Consider the following 21,383-nt stretch of genomic DNA (forward strand, 5'->3'; position numbering starts at 1 on the left):
AATTATCTATCTATCTCTTCGCTTGTTGCGCTCCGCTCCACTATGCTAATTGTCATACTTCAGTAACATATGAAACTTACACAATACCAAGTGATATCATTATAATATTGGACCAACACTTATTTTCATTGGAACACTAAGATTAAGTGCTTAAAATTTCAATATATTTTATAGTGTGATTTATCATTTTGCATTTGTGGATTATTATACAAAAATCATCTAATAGGTTAGTACGCACAGTCGCACACTTAAATAGTAACTACAAGTTTCTCTCGTCACACTATCTACATTAATTGGACTAAAAGTACCAAAAAAATATAAAGGGTAATTAATTATTTCTAAAATTGATAATCAATAAAATATAATATAGAACTCCATCTCTTATAATATAATCTTACAAGCTCTTTGTAGTAAGCTAAACGGCCATTCTTTCATCTTCGATCTTCAGCCTGCAATTCCTATTTCTAACTCCAAACTTTAAACTTCATAGCTTTTGATCTCTGAAACAAAGCCATTATCTCATCAAATGCAAGATCCAGCCAATTCGAAGCCGATGATGATGAGCCAAGCGCCAGCGTTTCCATCGGCATTGAGGCCATCGCACCACCGGAGGGCTCACTCGGAGGTGAACTTCCGGCTGCCGGAGGATCTGGATCTGGTGTCGGACCCCTTCGATGCGGCGCCGGCCGGGAGCTTCGAGGAGATGGGATCCGAGGACGATCTCTTCTCCACCTACATGGACATCGAGAAGCTCGGCGGCGCCGGCGCCGGAACCGACAGTGTAGCGGCGGATAGCGGCGGCGATGGAGAGAAGAGCCTCGGCCGGCCGCGCCACCGCTATAGCAACTCCGTGGATAGCTCCTCCAGCTTGCTGCTTAGCGAGAGCACGATTGAAGCTAAGAAAGCTATGGCGCCTGATAAACTCGCGGAGCTTTGGACCATTGATCCCAAGCGAGCTAAAAGGTAGCAAACAGCTTTACATATTACAGTTTTTTTTTTTTTTTTTTTTTTTAAACTGCATTGGTGATTTGAATTGCTAGAGTTGATATGTTTATGAACTTGGATTGGATAGGATAGGATTTAGGGAGAATTCTGAAAATTGTGCGAAATTGTCGAAGAATTTATGAGTTTTAGAGAAGATCTTGGATTTAGATCTTTTTGTTTCTTGGGGTTGATGGAGTCAACTTATGACTGTAACCTCTAATGACTTTGACATTATTCTTTAAGCCTTGAGCCCAAACTTTCTTCTTTGTTACGTATTTCCTTTTTTAGTTCCCCTATTTCAAAGTTAAAAAGGATTATGTATTGAAAGATACCAAGTCATGTCAATTTATTTTTATTTTTCATTTATTAGTTAAAATTGACGGACCCAACTACGAGTTACTCTCTATAGTCCGTCAAAATAGGGATATGAATGAAAGGTATATAATCTAATAGGATATCTTGAATACCTGAGACGGCCTTAATTGCTAATCAAATGTGCCTATTGGGTGAAGCCCTCTTTGTAATTCTAACCGATAACGGATCACAAGCAGGTAAGCTAGTCTATTTTCTTCATAGTTAACAAGCTCAAACCAAGAAGTCTAATAAACCAATATTATGGAGAGTTGAACTTGGAATCTTATGGTTATTAAGCCAATTGTTTGATCAACTTGATTGGGGTGCCTCCAAAGCTCCAATCTTTTTTAATCTAGGTGCATTGCAAGGATTGCAAATGCAAATTTGACACCATTAGCCTATTGGGGCCCAATTTCCTTTTAATAAAGTTAATTGTTAATTTTAGTATTATTATTAGTGAGAGAATGCCAATGACCTTTGTTCTTGCATGCATTTTACTTCTACCTGTTGATGTGGATTTAATTAAAAGATGTGTTATTTTTTAACTAAAAGTCTAAATTGATGGATGGACTACACATCTATATACGGAGTATTATATTGTATTTTGCTCAACATGCCCCCTTGCATTTGCGAGTGAACACTTTTTTGATGGGTTACCAGCAACATGTGCACAGTCTTTTTATTCGGTAGCACTTGTTTTGTCCTAAGCTAATAGTTTGACTACATATTTATATTTTATATATTTTGCTCAACCGAAAGAAACCAAAATTTAATGGAATTTGTGTAATAGAGGGGTGAAGTGATAGATACAGCTGCAGATCGTTGAGGGGTAAATGGAATATCTTGTTACAGCAAAGATGCACAAGTATCTAGCTACAAAATACAAATCCTCATTTGGCTCACTAGATATTATCTTGTAACCAGCAAGCATCAACAATATCAGACGTGATCATGTGAATCGCATAAAGAAACATGAGAAAACTGTGTTTTGATATGAAATACAAAGCTCATGACCAGTAGGGGTCTGTTTATGTTTTGTTTCCTTAGGAAAGATTTTAAGAGGAGTATTATATAGAGTATATTTTAGCCATCGATGTTATCTCTGGATCTTGATGTAAAAGAATTCTGTGACATTCGGTACATCTTGCTAAAATACATTGCACCTTAAACATGTCTTTCTTTTCTTAAGTATTTTCTTGACATCAATTATAAATGTTTGATCCATTATGGATGTCATCATATTTTCTCTAAAGATAACATATTTCTTGAAAAAAGTAGCTTAAGGTTTATGAACTTTTTAATTCAATGTTAAATTTCAGTAGGATCTCATTATTTTCAACTGACAAGGTGGATATGCCTGGCTGATTTCTGCTATCTGATTTATTCGTTAATTATTGTGGTTTTTTTACCAATTTTAGTTACAAAGATTTTCTAGCCGGAGCATCTTGAATTCAATCTACTTGCTGTTTGTGAACTTGCAATTCTTTTTCTATTGTGGTGGTTTGTGCAAGATCAATTAAACTTGGTTTATCTGGTTTTATATCATTCTTTGTCTTGCCACTTTCGGTGTTGTATGAAGTGATATTCTTTAGTGCTAACTTGTCATACATGGCATGCTAAAAAACAACGAAAGGATACCTTCTCTAAATCTATGATTGTCTGATTGTTGATAATGGTGCACAGAATTCTGGCAAATCGCCAATCAGCTGCTCGATCGAAAGAGAGGAAGGCGCGCTACATATCTGAACTCGAGAGAAAAGTGCAGACCCTTCAGACAGAAGCAACCACACTTTCCGCACAGCTTACCCTGTTCCAGGTTTGTTGCAGTATCCATGGATCTGAAGAAATGTACTCAACTTATTATGAATAATGGTGTAAGACAGAACTTGTACTTATGATTCTCCAATCTCTACGTCTTACTATGCTGAGTTAATACTCCATAGTCCATATTTACTTGAAGGCTCTACTTCGAGAAGAATATGCTCAGTTCTGGATTGTTTGATATTTGGAAAAGGGTTCCTCTAGAATGCACGAAAGCAAATCCTGTACAAAAGATGTTTTCGTTCCCATTCATGTTATTATTGCTTTACTCCAATGCCAATCTCGGTGTTTAGTGTATCTGTCTGTCCTCCATATGACATAGTGGAGCCACCGGGATGCAAATGTTAACTGACTCTTCTTTCTTCTACAGAGGGATACGACAGGGCTTAGTAACGAAAATACTGAGCTTAAACTTCGTTTGCAAGCCATGGAACAACAAGCTCAATTGCGTGATGGTATGTATCCAACATAACCTCGATTTTCACCTCTTTCCTGGCATATACTTGAGTGAATGGTCTATTCTGTGTTTGGATGGGTAAAAAGCGGGGGGAAAGAAAATGGGAGAGTAAGTAAACTGGAGAGCAAAACTTGTATTTAGATGAGAGGAAAGCACAAATGCACCCAATTCTCTTAGTCCAAAGAAAAGGAAAAAAAAATCCTTTCTTTAGAGCAGTGATGAAAAGATATTATTACTGTGTTGATCTTTGGCATGTTTTCTGAAATTACAGCTTTGAATGAAGCGTTAAAGAACGAAGTTGAAAGACTCAGAATAGCTACTGGCGAAATAGCAGCTCCTTCTGATGCTTACAGTTTGGGAATGCAGCATATTCCTTATAATCAATCAGCCTTCTTCTCACATCAGCCACAGTCGGGGCCAAGTGACTCCCAAAATATTCAGATCCCGCAGTTTCATGCATTCCAGCCAAGCACATCTACTCCACATCACCCCATGCTTGCTTCTGCCTCGGTCCAGGCTCTTGCAGACACGGTGCAGCAGGATCCTCTCGGTCGCTTTCAGGGCCTCGATATCAGTAGCAGCAGGGGCTCTCATATTGTGAAGAGCGAAGCCCCTTCCATATCTGCAAGCGAAAGCAGCAGTAGTACATTCTGCTCTTGAGTTGCTCTTTTGTGCGACGCCCCCAACCCTATTTATCAAATTGTTCATAGACTGACACCGTTTTTAACATCCAGGAAACTCACTATTCTTCAAATTTTTTTTGTTTGGAACTGTTTTTTTTTAATCTTTCCATTCAATTTGAGGAGTCCTAGGTTCTCAGTAGTTCCAACAATTAATGTCTGGACATTCTTTCCCTGTTGTGCCATTGGTCTTTCTCTTTTCTCAACTCCAATCCATTTCCCATTATTTCATTAATTCAAGGGCTACTCCTAAAGACATCCTTGTACCTGCATATGGGAGGTGAGGTGAGGACTCTCGTCATAACCTATTCCATTATCCTATCTTTTACTTATTTCGATTATGACTTGTGTGCTAGTGTACTTCATTATCCCCTTACTGGAATATAATGCTGTCCATATCCCCAAAACGCCCCGCCCCGCCCTTTTCTTCCCTCTCAAACTCTAATGTTTAATGAGACATTGACATGCAGGAAAGCGAAGCCGATTGCTTGGATTGATCCCAACCCTGCACGTTCTCGAGTTAATGCGTGGATATTGGCAATTTTTGGGTGCTTAATACCATTGTGTGGCTGTTTGATCAAAATGGGTTTTATGGAAAGCTTCTCTGAGAGGTTGTTTCTTTCTTCTACCTTATTTCTATCTGTTCTGTCTTTGTCTCTGTGTGGACAAGTGGAGTATTTTGACACTGAAAACGGCAGATAACTGCCTGGTTTCTTGTAAGCATTTGCTGATGAGGCTTCTTCTGATCTGCTGTGGTGCTTGCTTGCTATGATCCACAAGAAATTTTTGGGTGTTTTTTGGAGATGAAATAAACAGACATCGTGTCTTCACATGCACTGCACGTTACAATCTCATTTATTCACGAAAGGCACCCCTTCTGCGACCATACAACCATCTTTCTTAGTCTCGTATCTGCTACAAAATTCTTTTGGTTCATGTGTACATTGTTGTGTTATTGTGTATGTGTATGTCGAGTGTATTGTATTGTGTCTCAAGGCGGGCTTCACCCAGAGCGCACGTTATGGGTAGCGGTTGTGAACTTTTTCGTAAATCAAGGTGTATTGTATTGTTATTGTGTCCCAAAGTGCTGTTCTGGGTAGCGGTTGTGAATTTTTTCGTAAATCAAGATGTATTGTATTGTTATCACAAAAAAAGTGGAAAAATCCTTAACTGAACGATAAATGAGTTTTGAGTTACAAATACTATTATATGTTTGATTTCTGATTAAGTTGTGAGATACTTGTGCTATCTCATCTATATTCAGATAGGTTCTTTGTTGATCGTTGGTGTTACAAGTGCAATGTTCAAAGCCAAAGTTTGACCCTCGTCTAAGGTCACGAATATCCTCTACCCACTTCTTAGATGTTCTATATGTCAAAGAGTTTATTACCGAAATGGTCCCTCGACTATTGCGAAATTACCAATTTGGTTCTTGACAATTTTTCGTGCCCAATTAAGTCCCTCGACTTTGAAAATTTTAACTAATTTGGTCTTCCGTTTATTTTGCCGTTAAAATCGAGACCAAATTGGTAATTTTGCTATAGTTAAGGGACCAAATTGGTAATTTTGCTATAGTCAAGGGACCAAATTGGTAGTTAATTTTTCATTGAAATGGTCCCTTGACTATAGCAAATTTACCAATTTGGTCCCTTGACTATAGCAAATTTACCAACTTGGTCCCGGTTTTAACGGCAAAATAAACGGAGGACCAAATTGGTTAAAATTTTCAAAGTCGAGGGATTTAATTGGGCGAGAAAAATTGTTGAGGACCAAATTAGTAATTTCGCAATAGTCGAGGGACTATTTCAGTAATAAACACTATGTCAAATAACAAATGTATTGTTGCCAATGATCTTGGGATCAAGTGGCATGTAGTGATTCTCATAAATGGAAGTCATGAGATAGCCTCAATGGAGCATATATTACGAGTCAGTAGTACTCAAAAAGTTAATTTGGTTTAATTAAAAGGCCATTTATGATATTAGCTCTTAAGTCAATTTCAAAAAATAGAACCCCAAAGTGAATGATTGAGGAGGCAAATATGAGATGAATAATATTATACTTTTATAAAAAAAGAAATTATACTTACATTTACTTTTTACCCCATTTTTAAAATTTTTAATTCACATGACACATTCTAAACAAAAAAGTGAGCAATTTTTTTTTTTTTAATTCATTTTTCTTTTCTAATAGAATCAATATAAGTGATGGTTGGAGACAATTTCAACTGAATTGGTTAGGTAGTAACTACAATGTTATAAGTTTGATTTTTCATAAGAATTGCCTATTGGCCTTTTTAGTTTGAGTTGGTAACTTATGAGCAAACTATATTGGTTTACCTCTTGTCGTTATTTCCCGACTAGGACAATAAGACAGACTTTACCCAGAGCATGCCTCCTGGTGGTGGTGTAAGTTTTTTCATAAATCAAAGATAAGTGGTGGTTCGACTCCTTGTGAAAGGTAGCTATTGACATTCTCGATTTGAATCGATTAGTTATGGACAATCTAAACTAGTTTATCTCTTTGTGATTTTTTATCGGTTAGGGTCACAAGACGAATTTCACTACACTTTCGAGTAATGGTAGTAGAAGTTTTGCTCTGCAAGAAAACACTAATTGAATTATGGGATATATAGATCACACCGTGTGTATGCAGTATGCTAATCAAATATAAAAAAAAAAAAGTGAGCAATTTTTTTTTTTAAAAATTTCCTTTTCCTTATCTAATAGAATCAAGATAAGTGATAGTTGGGTAGATGACAAAATAGTCACAATGTTTCAAGTTTGACTTTTTTATGGGAGTTGTCAGTAATTTATATTGTGCACCAGGGTCCACAGTGCATTGTGGACCCTGATAAAATATAGAGAATTTGACTTTATAAAGTACATAATTAATGTTCATAATGCATAAAATTATATAGCTAAGGACACATAAACATTTAATATTATATTGTGTTTATGTGTGTGTGTATTATGAACATAAATTCTGTACATTATGAACATGAATTACTTTACAATAAAACGATTAGGGAGTTGCTTATTGGTCTTTTTGATTTGAGTTGGTAAATTATGAACAACCTAGATTGGATTACCTCTTGTGGTCCTTTGCTGGCTAGGACTTAAGGCGGACTTTACCTAGAGCATATCTTCGGGTAGTAGCTGCGAGATTTTCGTAAATCAAAGATAAGTGATGGTTTGACTCTTTGTGGAAGCTACCTATTGACATTCTCAATATGATGAGCAATTATACGTAACCTAAACTAGTTTATCTCTTTGTGATTATTACCACGCTGATTTCATTTGCACTTTCCAGTAGTGGGGCCAGAAGTTTTACTCTGGAAGGAAACACTGTATATAGATCACACCGTGTGTATGCAGTATGCTGATCAAATCATGCATATATGAGCCAAATATGATAATACAGGCCAACTACCTTATTATTATCAGTCCCTGCCCTGGCGGAGGGCCATTTCCCAAACCTAAGGTTGAAAATGCACGTGAAACTAACGCCCTTAAAAGAAAGGACACCTTGTATGAACTATACGTGTCTCAATGGAGGACTTGAATTGGACCTCTACAATGCCAAACTAAAATTCTTCACCTCACCCACCTAACAACTTGAAACATATGGTAAACGAGTCATTAAATCAACTGTGTAGCAGATGCCGTGGCAATTAGAGAAGTTTTCAGCTGGCTCAAGTCCCTCAACTTTGACAATATTTATATCGAAATCGATTCACTTCAAGTAGTCAAGGCCTTAACTTTACTAGGGGTGATTCTTTTTTTCATTTGATTCTTAGGAATATAACAAATCTTATGAGTGATTTTGCTCAAGTGTTTTTAACTTTCACTAAACTATCTGTGAATCAGGTAGCCTACCTGTTGGTTAGGAAGTCTGTTTCTAGGTATGATTGCTCGGAGTGGCTTTCATACCCCCACCCCCCTCATATGTAATGTGTTATCCTCTAATTTGAATTAGTATTATAGTTTATTTGCTTCAAAAGTTTACCACTATGTCAAAAGTCATAACTAGTAGTGAATACACAACTTTGTTTTCTTACACCGCCACACATTTCTTAGAGCTAGGTGCTAGACTTGGCCCTTTACGGGTCTTCACCCAATAATTCTCTAGCAACATGGTGGTGGACTTGACCCTTTACCATCCTCCACTCGACAATCTAATTTGAATTAAACTTAGAATATTGTACTTACAAAGTTAACTATTTAACTAATTTAGCTCGGAGTTGCTCCAAGAAAAATTAATTCTTTGTATTTATCAATTATTGTTAAAGAATAGACTTTCTACTACCTTCACGTGAGAGGAGTATGTTCGAGTTTCAGTAGAGGCAATATTAACTCTTTATGCTTCATTTAATTGAGAAAGTGACTATGAACAAATACTACATTGTAACAGAGTTCATAGTACTTAAAAAAAAAAACTTTCTACTAAGTAAGAGTCATATTCTAAAAATACAATGTGAATTAAATTTGAATCAATCTTTACCATAGTGACAATTTGCAGTGAAACATCAAAGTTGTAAAAAATGAAGAAATTGGTCACCTCATTAGGGGGCCTAGTGGGAGGGCCGACATTATAAACAAACCACAGAAATGCACATGGCAGACGTCGGAGATACCCATAATCTGATATGCCCCCTCCTTGGAAGATCATGTGGGCTACTTGCGCTGGCCTACTTAGCCTGCAAAATACGACCACCTTAATAAATGGCAACTACCCTTTCAACCAAACTTGTGTCCCCCCCTCCTCTCTCTCTCTCTCTCTCTCTACTAGTCCTACGTAAGAGTAGTACATAGGCCCTCCCATGTTGCCTTGTTAGGGCAGATGCCAAAGAGCGTTGAACCAAACCCACACTTGCATTTCCTTTGGACCCTAACCAAGCAACATTCAGATAAAACTCACATGCCCATTTTGTGGTTCCCATTCTTTCTTCCACCTTTCATCATTTGGTCCCCCTCGGGTCGAGAATTTTAACAATTTTAAATATAATCTCAGAATTCTAGTCACGTTATAATACAAATTTAATCTAACGTTCGTGATTTTGTGTTCTGCACGCGTAATTTTCTTAAAACTGATTCGCTTTTTCTCGAGAAGGTTAGTGAGACTTCGAGTTTTGAATACCCAATGGATTTTATCATTTGGTCCCCTCCAAACAATTCTCAATCATAAACACCCTCTGCAAAATTTCCAAAAAGCATAGGAATAATGAGCAACTTTTGTGTGTGTGGAAAGCCACCTACAATCTAACACGAGTATACATACATATTTAAAGCAATTATTCTTGCATCAATGAATGTACCATACACAAATTTAAGTGTCACAATATTAGGTATACTCGATGTTATGATGTATAAAAATTCTCAACTGAGTGTTATAACATTTTGAGAATGTTTCCTACTAGCTAAGAAATTTAGGGAAACTCTATTAAAGGCGATTTCAAAATTACTTTTCTAAATTAAAAAAATAAAATACATATTCGAAAAAGAAAGTAGCGAACAATGAATGTTTATGTATATTTAAAGAAAATTTTTGCCTCAACGCCTATGGAGAGTGTGAGAGAGGTTTGAGTCATATACATCGTAACTTTTATATTTGTACGTATTCTATGATTCTTTGTGTTTAGTTTTCTGTTTCTCTATTATGTACTTCGATGGTTAACTTCTATTTCAATTTGAGTCGAGTATTGCAAGTTTGAAGTTAATCTCAACTTAAAAGTTAAAATTCAAAGTTTGAGTTGAGCTGAAACCTAGTTGTAGGGCTTAAGCTTAGCCCGAATAGAATTAATACGATCGGAAGTTGCTTAATTAACTACGGAGTATTTTTTTATTTTTTTTTTCATTATGGATTTTTGGTTTGTAAAATATTAAATAAAATAGGGGGCACAATTGTAATTGAACGAATTTATCATATTTTAATTCATTGAAGAGAAAAAAGATTCAAGCTTGACACTAGGTATATTAAATAACATGCCTAACTTTCATACCTATAATATCACCGCCCACCAAACTATAAAATCCTTTGTGTTAGATATATAATTTCTTATTATATTATATATAAAATACCGAATATATCCAAAAATATAAAGATTAATCAAATTCACAAAATGTTCAAATTGAACATTAAAGTACTCGAGTTTGATTTGACTCAAAAGTTAAGTTGCATGAATTCAAACTTGGCTTGATCCGTTGTAACTAAATCAAATTTGAGTATGGAACGAATCGAAACGGACTCGAATAATTCATGAGCAGCTTAATCCTTTTACATTCTTAATTTCAACACATAAATTAATTAGAATTATTATTTTTTTTTTTGACATCTTGTGGAGGGGGCAACCCCGAGGACTAAACTAAGAACTGGGCGTCCCTGACGGGGCTTTTAATGCTAGGGACTCCCTGTCGATCGTCCTCCAACAAGGCTATTAGGTAGTCTGGAGGTTTGTCAAAACACCGGTTGGTTTCCGCTTGCAATAATGAGGCCTTTGCTAGTAGATTTAGTCGAGCTGTACGTTCTCGAATAATCCATGAGCTATTTAATTCGTTTACATCCTTTAGTTTCAACAAAGAAAGTAATAACCTACGTGTCGGATGAATCGTTATATTGAGATAATGATCATGAATTGGGACTTATATCAACTTATTATAACAACATGCATGTTACAATCACATCGCCATTTCTTCTCAAACTTGAGAACGAATTTTTCCAAAGATTATGAATGAAAATGACGCACGAATAGCCGAGTACAAATGGACCGTAATGTCCTCTTCTTGCATGTGCTCCTAACGTGGTAGGCCCTTTCCATCAAATCCGCACAATTTGTTTACATGCTAATATAAACCCTTCCTTTGTCCTAATTACACTAGCAATCGCAATAATTATTATTCATGAATACAACAAATAACGCCCTAAAAGGTTGGTTAAGTGGTTGAACCCATCGTCGTACATGGTCATTTTTAGTGCATTTTACCCTGATTTCTTTTGTTGTTTGTTAATTATTATATATGAGCGGTGTTTACCCAATACATAACTTCAAGTAGTCACTAATTTTTTTTGGTGAGAACTTCAAGTAGTCACTATGAGTTTTCTTTGTCATTCAAAAAAAAAAAAAAGATCGAATACAACAAATAACTACACAAACGCTTAAATTTGGAACAGTTGGTTTAGTGACGACAAGGTTTAATTTCAAGTTTGACTCTTTGTGGGAGCAATTGGCGACACTTGGTTGGACAATTAGTTTGGTGATCAAAAGGTTTCAAATTGACTTGGTGATCTTTTCAATTTGAACTGATCAATTATGGACAAGTCATGGTCTTTTGTTGACTAGACTTGTTTCATCCAAAGTGCACCTTCAAGTAGCAAACTCTCGCTCACGCAAATATAAACAATTGATCAGCAATTAGTTTGGTGATCACAAGGTTCCAAATTAACTTGGTGACCTTATTGGTTTGAACTGATCAATTATAAACAACGTAAGCTTATTTATCTCCCATGAGTTCTTTGCTGACTAGAATTGTTTCATCCCAAGTGCACATTCGGGTAGCAAACTCTCACTCGCGCAGTCGAGAAGTCCCAAAATGAGTTCAAGTAACGCTCTTCGTGGTAATATTCATCCGTTATTTACATCTTAATTTTTAAGTGTGACGTAACTATGATTTGCATAATTTCATTTTTTGTCTTGTAGTGTATAAGAAAAGTTAAACTAAACATAAACCTTTTTACTATTTTTAGATCACGTAATCATAAGATAACCTACACGGTTAAACAAACAACACAACCATTAATCATGGCAGACAAGGTTGGTTTGATAGCAACTCAAATTAATTAAGAAAATCCTCACAAGTAACCTCGATTATCATTTCAATCATATTTTAGCGTTAATTGCGTGATTTAGGGACTGAACACGTGTATCAAGAGGTATTTATTTGACCCATGAATGAAGTATAAATTGACTAATTGAGTTTATATATATATATATATATATATATATAGGAAGCCATTGAGGTGAGAACGGGTTGCTTAGGAGAGAACTAAGAACCACTCACATCCGTTTAGGTGTCCAGATCTAACGGACCAGAAAAACTAATTTTTAAAAATGTATCATATTTTCGTAAATAATTGACCATTGAAGTGCAAGTAAATTGTGTTAAACGTGCAAGTAACAGTTTCATATAGTGCACCTAAGTGCAAGTAAAATGTATTACAAGTGGAATAAATAATGAACACTGAGCATCAATAATATTAAGTGCACCTAACGTTATCATTAGTTGCACCAAACGTTATCATTAAGTGCACATATGTGAAAAACTTTATCATTAGGTGCACAAATGTTAACAATGTAAATTACTTGCACTATTTAGTGAAAATAGTGTCACTTGTAAGTGATTTTAATTGCACTTTTTACTTACAAACTTGCACTTTTAACATATTTTACTTGCACTAAAGTTTGAGTTATTTACGAAAATGTCACCGCGTCGTTTTTTAAAATTAAATATAATTCGTTGAATTTGGACACATGGACGACTACAATTGGTTCTTAGTTCTTTCTTGGCTCCCGTTCTCACTTGAGCGCGCTGACACACACACACACACACAAGCCATTGTTCAGGTGAGTTCACCCTTTCCTATGAGTAAGTGTGGACATATTTGGGTCATTGAATGCTTGAGATCAATGGCTTAGATTTCGCCAACTGTGCAACTGAATTGCACAGTTTGTGAAATCTAAATCATTGATCTTAAGTATTCAATGGCCTAGATATGTCAACACGAACTCATGGGAAATGGTGAACTCATTTGATTATGAGTATATATATATATATCACTGTTGCAAAAATCCCCGCCTAGGCGCTAGGCGCTCCTAGACCGAGGCGATTTGCTCCCTAGGCGTCTGCCTAGGTGGCCGGCCGCCTAGCGCCTAAGTCGGCCGACTGGGCCGAGTTGGCGGCCGACTAGGCTGAATTTGACCGAGTTAACTCGCCCAACTCGGCAGAGTTAGCCGAGTTAACTCGAGCGAGTCGACCTTGTTAATTTTATTATTATATTTATATATATTTAAATTTATTTATTTATATAAGTAAAAGAAGTAAGATATATATATATATATATATATTATATAATATAATATAATATATGACATACACCCACACACATGAATTAATTTTTTGTTTTTATAGGTCGCCGCCTAGGTACCGCCTAGGCGCTGCCTAGACCGCTTAGGCGCTAGGCGCTAGTCTACCGCCCGACTAGCGCCTAGCGCCTATTGCAACCATGATATATATATATGACAGATCAAATAAAAATGTGTGACCATGTATAAACGTATATCGTGCAAAGCTATCAAGCGTATTTAATGATATATAAAAATGTATAGTATTTACGAACTTGTGCACCTAGTGATATGTAAAAATGCAATTGAAGGGCGAATAAACTTTATAATTTTATGTAGTGTACTTTTAGAGTTCGTGCGTTTTTTGAGTTGCACTTTTACATATCATTATATACACTTTGTAATAATTGTGTGTGGTGCACTTTTTCATTCACACATTCGCACACTTGTATCTAGTGACTTGTTTTTACTTGAATACGCCCATAAAACACACACACACACACACCACAGACCATCATTTAGTTCACCTTAATTAGATCAGCACTTAGTGGTGCACTATATACCAACACTTAGCGCACCATACACCATTACATAGTGCACCAAAAAAATATACTTGGTACATAAAATTATAAAAAATCTTGTTACAATTTTCTTTTTTCATTGATTTTCAACCGTTAATCTCAATTCATCTAATCGCTCAAATCTATCCGCACAGTTACACTTGGTCACTTGGAGAGGCTGCCGCCTAGCTCATCCAATTTTATTATAATGTAGGACCTAATCATCAATATAATATAAAAGTATGATGTATTATGTATAATAATAATTGCCGACAAGCCACTTCTTTCTACATATTCCCAAATTCAATTCACTTTAATGGAATTGATGGGTCATCTACTAATTAAGACAAAAATTTGCATGCTAAGTGCAATATTCAATAGTATTGTTTTTAACTTCATATATGGAAACATATACATATTTCTAAGAATTTGTATATATGGGTCAAACACTATATTTTGCACATTACATGTTTTGTTTGGTTACTTATCTTATGAGATCATGGATGTTTTTCAATGTAGTCATGAATTAAATAGGGTATATATATGTGTGTGTGAATAGTGTATATATATGTGTATGAATAGTGTGTATATTTGGGTGTGAATAGTGTGTATACTTTTACATGAAATTATTAATTACATTGAACTTTTTGTATTTAATTTTCTTTAATGGCCTGTTTGGTTGGATTTAGTTTCGGGGGAATTGCAATTCATTGAATTGCAATTTAGTGAATTCCCAAACTACAGTGTTTGGTTGGAGGGAATTGCAATTCCGCAGAATTGCAATTCCCTCCAAATGATGAATTGCAATTCATGGGGTACTCCCCATGAATTGCAATTCGGTGGAGAGGAGGGACAATTTGTTGGTGTAAAGACAATTTTGCCCATCCTCCCATACCCTTTGTCTTTTTTTCTTTTTTTTTTTTTTTAAATTGAAATTATTATTATTATTATTATTATTATTATTATTTTGAAACAATTATTATTATTATTATTTTTGAATTATTTTTATTATACGGGTACTTATTATTATTATTATTATTATTATTATTATTATTTTTTGAAAGAATTATTATTATTATTATTATTATTATTAATACTATTACTACAACATCTACCACAACATAAGGGTATGTACTTTAGTCGTTTTGTCATTTCTTACCTTTCAATTCCCTGTACTCCTATTTCTGCATACCAAACACTGTAATTTCAATTCCTACTTTATTTATTGAATTGCAATTCTACAGAATTACAATTCTTTTCCACCCTAATTCTCTCCTCCCAACCAAATGCCTTGTAAGAGGTTTTTTTAATGACATTTGGTAATATATATGGCTGGTTAATTAACATATAATTAATGAGTATAGAGCGTTTTATAAGTTGCAAACCCCAACTTAAGACCCTCTCATTATTCATGCCAATGAGATTGGTAGAAAAGGTAAATCGCGAGATGTGTGGGCTTACAATTCTACAAACCCCCGAATGCTTACAACACAAGGTGACATCTATACCAAAATTATGAACTCATTCAGTTACAAGTTTTGTTTGGTTACTATCTTCTTATGAGATCATGGAAAATTTTCAATGTCATGAATTAAATAGGGTATAATATATGTGTGTGAATAGTGTATATGTGTGTATGAATAGTGTGCATGTATATGTGGGTGTGAATAGTGTGCATACTTTTACATGCATGACATTATTAATTATATTTAACAATTTGTATTTAATTATTGTTAGAGTTTTTTGTTTTTATTTTTCTTTTAATGACATTTGGTAATTTATATGGCAAGTTAATTTACATGTAATTAATGAATATAAAACATTTTATAAGTTTGAATCTCAAATTTAAGGCTTTCTCACTGTTCTTACCCTAGTGTAGTGCCACACAAGGCTAAATCCATACCTCACCCTACACCATATTGCTGCTAAAAGAGTAAAGTTTATAGACTTATTTTTGAGTTGGTTGACTAATTGAGTTGTGTCTTGGGAGCAATATAAATCGTTTTATAATGCTATGTCAAAGAGTGAAATTAGGGAATGATTTAAAGAAGTAATAATATTTTTTTTAAAAAAATTTTTGTTACACCAAAATTAGTTACATAATTTGTTCGGTTATTGTACTTATTGAGCGAGCATAATATATATAAATAATAAATGTTTGATTTCATCACCACACTTTTAATTAAGCTTTTAATTGAGAAAAAAAATACATCTTTTAATTTATGCTCAGAACAAATAAAAGTTTTATATTTGAATTTTCGTGTGACTTGATATATAAAAACTTAATTTTCAGAGCTTAATTAAGTAGTACTCAAAGCTAGGTCCTTCATGATTAAGAAGGTTAGGCCACCTATTTAATTATTGACCTACTCTTGAAGCTAAGGGTCATCAACTTTTGAGTAAGAGTTGTAACAGAAATAATAATTGACAAACTTCCAACATATAATAATGCAATATCTATTCTAGAACAGAGTTGAGTAAAGTAAATAAATAAATATATGTCAAAAGAGGCGACTGTGTAAATTAAGTGAAGTATAATTTTCATACTAGAAGGTTATGTTATATGTTTGATTCTTGTGCGAAATTTACTTTTTATACACCTCCAATTAGTATTTATCAGTTTTTCTCGTCACTCAAATGATATAAATATTTAACTAGCATGTGTTAATATACCATATGTTTCAATATGCATGTTGTCTAATTTCATTCTCCGAGGGTACGGTTCATATAATTTTATTTTAAATAATGTTTTAAAACCTTTTTTTTTGTTTAAATGTTGAATTGTGATCTTTGGGATGAGCAATACTTAATGCATGTGTAGTTTCTTAATGTATAAGTGAGATGCTCAAAAGTTAGATTCAGAAGGGTTTAATGTTGCGGTTTTTAGTAGTTTAGTGTCTTCTTTGGTGTCCCTCATTATTTGATAAAAAAAAATTATATAAAAAATAAATTAAATGTTTGTTTGTTTGAAAATTAAAAAAAAAAAAGTCATTTTTTGATAAATATTTTTATTTTTTGGTATTTAATTAAAAGTTAGGAAATTAGTTTCTTCTTTTGGTTCATTTTCTTAAACAAAAATTTATTACAAAATTATATATTATAAAATATTAATTATTTTAAATCGATAAATGAAATAATTCATAACTAAAGAATTGAAAAAAAAAATAAGAGAGTAAAAACTTTTAAAATTTTTGAATTGTCGGTTGTGTTGATCACTTGAACTATGATTTATTTATTTATTTATTTACTATTTGACTTTGCTTAGTCCAATTTAAATTTTAACTTAACTAACTCTATTAGGACTCTCCGAGTTTGAGTCACGTTAGGACTAGCTATCCTACTCTACCTGAGACTCCCCTAGTATATATATCTTCTATTCCTCATCATTGTAATTCTTCAATTGAATCAATACAATATTCAGTTCTCATCTGGTATCAGCTAGCCTAGGTTTATTTTCCAATGGCTGACGGCTCTGTTAATTCTTCCGAACAGACCGTTTCTGATGCAGCTATTTCTTCTGCGGTTTCTTCAGCAGCCGCTTCTCTGTCTGCTGCGCATCACTATGTTAGCATTAAGCTAACGAACAAGAATTTCTTGTTTTGGAGGACGCAGGTTATTCCGTTTCTTCGTGGGCACGACCTCATGGGTTTCGTTGATGGCACGAACTCTTGCCCTAATCGTTTTCTTCCCGTTTCTGAAGGCTCCTCCACTGCTGCTGCTCTACCCAACCCGCTGCATGCTCCATGGGTGCGCCAAGATCAGGCGGTCCTTAGCATGTTAATCTCTTCACTTTCGTCGGAAGTTATGTACCTCGCAATTGGTTGCACTACGTCGCGTGATCTCTGGTTGGCGCTTGAGCAGGCTCTCGCTTCTTCCAGTCAAGCTCGGATTATGCATATTCTTGGACAGCTGCAAACAATACGCCAAGGTGATGCCTCCGCCGTCGACTACATTGCTCGTGCGCAAGTTATGGTGGAAGATCTAGCTCTTGCTGGCCGTGCGGTTCCTTTGGAGGATCAGAATATGTATATTTTCAGAGGTTTACGTCCAGAATATCACTCTATCGTAGCCTCTTTGAATGTTCGAGATCAGCCGGTGCGTCTTCCCGAACTCGCCGATCTCCTTGGCTCGCATGAGTTCGCTACCGGTGATAGCTATGGCAGTGTTCCAGCCCCTGCAGCTGCGGCTTTTGTTGGCCAGCGTGGTAGTGGAGGTCGGTCGCGGTCTTGGCGTGGCGGATCGAATCGCCGCGGTGGGAATCAGTCACGTGGCGGTGCTGTTTTTGCCGACCAGCAGCAGCAGGGCGGTGGTGTGCAGCGTGGACGTGGCTCGCATGGCGGTGGCAGGTCACGTGGGCGACGTGGTGGTAATTGGCAGCCTCAATGCCAATTATGTGGCAATTATGGCCATCTTGCACCAGCCTGTTTTTCTTTAATTGGCCGTGGACTCCAAGCTCATTTAACATATGCTGAGGATGCGCCGAATCTTGTGTCTGACTCGCATCTTTGGATTCCAGACACTGGGGCGACAAATCACGCGACCCCTGATATTGCTGCGCTCTCTACATCTGAAGAGTACACTGGTGGTGATGCTCTTCGAGTTGGTGATGGTACAGGTTTGCTTATTAGTCATACTGGTCATGCTTCTTTTTCTACCCCGTCTAAAGTATTTAGGATGTCTGATATTTTACATGTTCCTGGTTTGTCTTCCTCTCTTTTATCTGTGCAACGCTTTGCAAAAGATAATAAAGTCTTTTTTGAGTTTCATCCATCCTTTTTTGTTGTGAAGGATATAGCAACCAAGGCAATTCTTCTTCGCGGCAATAGTTGCGGTGGTCTCTACACGTTGCCCATTCCGAAAAACAGTCCCCGTGCGTTTATCTCGTCCCGTGCTTCCTCTTCCGTATGGCATGATCGTTTGGGACATCCTCATCAACGAGTCTTAGATCGTATTCTTCCTTTTTGTTCTGTTAGTGGTTCTAGTCGCAATAATCGTTCTACTTCTTCTTTGTGTTCTGCGTGTCAATTGGGCAAGTCTACTCGTTTCCCTTTGCCACGTGTAGACTCTGTTAGTTCGAATATTCTTGATTTGATTTATACTGATATTTGGGGACCAGCTCCTGTTTTGTCTTCTTCTGGTTATCGTTATTTTGTTCTTTTTGTTGATGACCATTCTCGTTACACGTGGTATTATCCTATGAAATTGAAGTCTGACTTGTATACCATTTTTGACAAGTTTCGTGCCTTAGTTGAACGGTCATTTAATCGCAAAATTAAGGCTATTCAGTCGGACTTAGGAGCTGAATACAAAAAGTTACATACTGTTCTTCTTCAGTTAGGGATTAATCATAGACAATCCTGTGCCTACACTCATGAACAGAATGGTCGTGTTGAGAGGAAGCACAGACATATTGTCGAAACTGGTCTTACTCTTATGGCTCGTGCGTCTGTTCCATCTCGTTTTTTGGACTTTGCTTTTGAAACTGCTGTTTACTTGATTAATAGAATGCCATCTAGTGTTTTGCAGAATTCCAGTCCTCATTTATTGTTACATAAATCTTCTCCCTCATACTCTTTTCTTCGTGTGTTTGGTTGTCTTTGTTATCCTCACTTGCGTCCTTATAATCGTCACAAAATGTCGTATCGGTCATCTCCTTGTGTCTTCTTAGGTTATCCTGAGTCTTTTAGGGGGTACAGATGCATGGACTTAACGACTAATAAGATTTATATCTGCAGACATGTACACTTTGACGAGAATGTGTTTCCCTTTGTTAGTAGGGTTGCTGTGCCATCTCCTCCCTCTGTGCAGAAGCCGTGGGCTGAATCGGTTTTACAGGTATTGCCATCTTCTCTTGCTGATTCTGCTCAGGCTGATTCTCCTGTCACCACCACTGCTGCTCTTACTCGTCAAAGAGGACGACCCCGTGGCAAGTCCACACGTCCGACTGTTCGCTCCCATGCAATGGCTACGAGGAGTCGGTCTGTGGCTCCACTTTTGGCTCTCTCTGCTTAGGCCTGTCCTACCGAGCCCACTTGCTACACTCAGGCAGTTAAATTTTCTGAATGGCGAGAGGCAATGGATCTGGAGTTCAATGCACTTTTGCACAATCAGACTTGGGTTCTAGTTCCTCCTCGCCCAGGTATGAATGTGATTGGGTGTAAGTGGGTTTTTCGTACTAAACGTAAAGCTGATGGTTCAATAGAGAGGCATAAGGCGAGACTTGTGGCGAAAGGGTTTAATCAAGTTCCTGGTCAGGACTTTTTTGACACCTTTAGTCCGGTTGTGAAACCCACTACAGTCAGATTACTTTTGAGTTTGGCTATTTCCTCAGGTTGGGTGGTTAGGCAGCTTGACGTACACAATGCATTTTTGAATGGTGATTTGGCTGAGACTGTTTATATGTGTCAACCACCCGGGTATGCTGATGCTCAATTGCCTGATCACGTTTGTCTGTTGAGGCGTTCCTTATATGGCTTAAAGCAAGCTCCACGAGCTTGGTTTAATCGGCTGCATACTTTTTTACTCTCTGTTGGGTTTATAGCTTCAAAGACTGATGTGTCATTATTCTATTACTCTCGTGGTTCTGCATGTGTGTATCTTTTAGTATATGTTGATGACATTTTGGTAATGGGGACTGATGAGCTACTAGTGTCTGATTTACTCTCTAAACTGTCTAATGCTTTCAAAATTAGAGATCTTGGTGAACCTGGTTTCTTTCTTGGAATTGAGCTAGTCAAAACTAGCAATGGTGTTATTCTTTCTCAGCAGCGGTACATGTCAGACATCTTGAAACGGGCTGGAATGACTGATTGTAAACCTCTCGCCACTCCTATTTCTACATCGAAAACTCCATTGCTTAATTCAGATTCATATGAAGATCCAACGAAATACAGGAGTTTGGCTGGTGCTCTCCAGTATCTCACAATTACACGGCCAGACTTATCCTTTGCGGTCAATCAATTATGTCAACATATGCATGCTCCAACATTGTCTCACTGGGAGCAGCTAAAACGAGTGCTCAGGTATGTCAAAGGCACCCTCTCATTCGGCTTGCATGTAACTCAGTCAAATTCTAGAGAGCTTCATGCTTTCTCTGATTCTGACTGGGCTGGTTGTCCTGAGGACCGTAAATCTACTAGTGGGTATGCAGTGTTTCTTGGCACCAATCTTATCTCTTGGGTGTGCAAGAAACAGAAGACAGTTGCAAGATCATCCACGGAAGCTGAGTATAAAGCCTTGGCTGATGTTTGTGCTGAGGTCATATGGATCATGTCCTTGCTGCGTGAGATCAAAATTGATGGCATCCTTACTCCCAAATTATGGTGTGACAATCTTGGTGCTACTTATATGTGTGCGAATCCAATTTTTCATGCAAGAACTAAGCACGTGGAGATTGACTACCACTTTGT

General features: G+C 36.5%; 1 protein-coding gene across 2 annotated transcripts; it reads left to right on the plus strand.

Moving 5' to 3' along the window:
• The first annotated feature begins 409 nt into the window (after window positions 1-409).
• On the plus strand, window positions 410-5,498 carry LOC116018775 (bZIP transcription factor 18-like). Of its 2 annotated transcripts, none has more exons than XM_031258761.1 (5): window positions 410-963; window positions 3,022-3,154; window positions 3,530-3,614; window positions 3,888-4,581; window positions 4,767-5,498. In XM_031258761.1, the coding sequence occupies exons 1-4, from the start codon at window positions 527-529 to the stop codon at window positions 4,274-4,276; spliced, it is 1,044 nt and encodes a 347-aa protein (XP_031114621.1). In that variant the 5' UTR covers window positions 410-526; the 3' UTR covers window positions 4,277-4,581; window positions 4,767-5,498. The 2 variants fall into 2 exon arrangements, with proteins under 2 accessions (XP_031114621.1, XP_031114622.1); XM_031258762.1 differs by having other exon boundaries at window positions 3,888-4,576.
• Window positions 5,499-21,383: the final 15,885 nt, after the last annotated feature.

The sequence above is a fragment of the Ipomoea triloba genome, chromosome 5, assembly GCF_003576645.1.
Source record: "Ipomoea triloba cultivar NCNSP0323 chromosome 5, ASM357664v1".
Taxonomy (NCBI): Eukaryota; Viridiplantae; Streptophyta; class Magnoliopsida; order Solanales; family Convolvulaceae; genus Ipomoea; species Ipomoea triloba.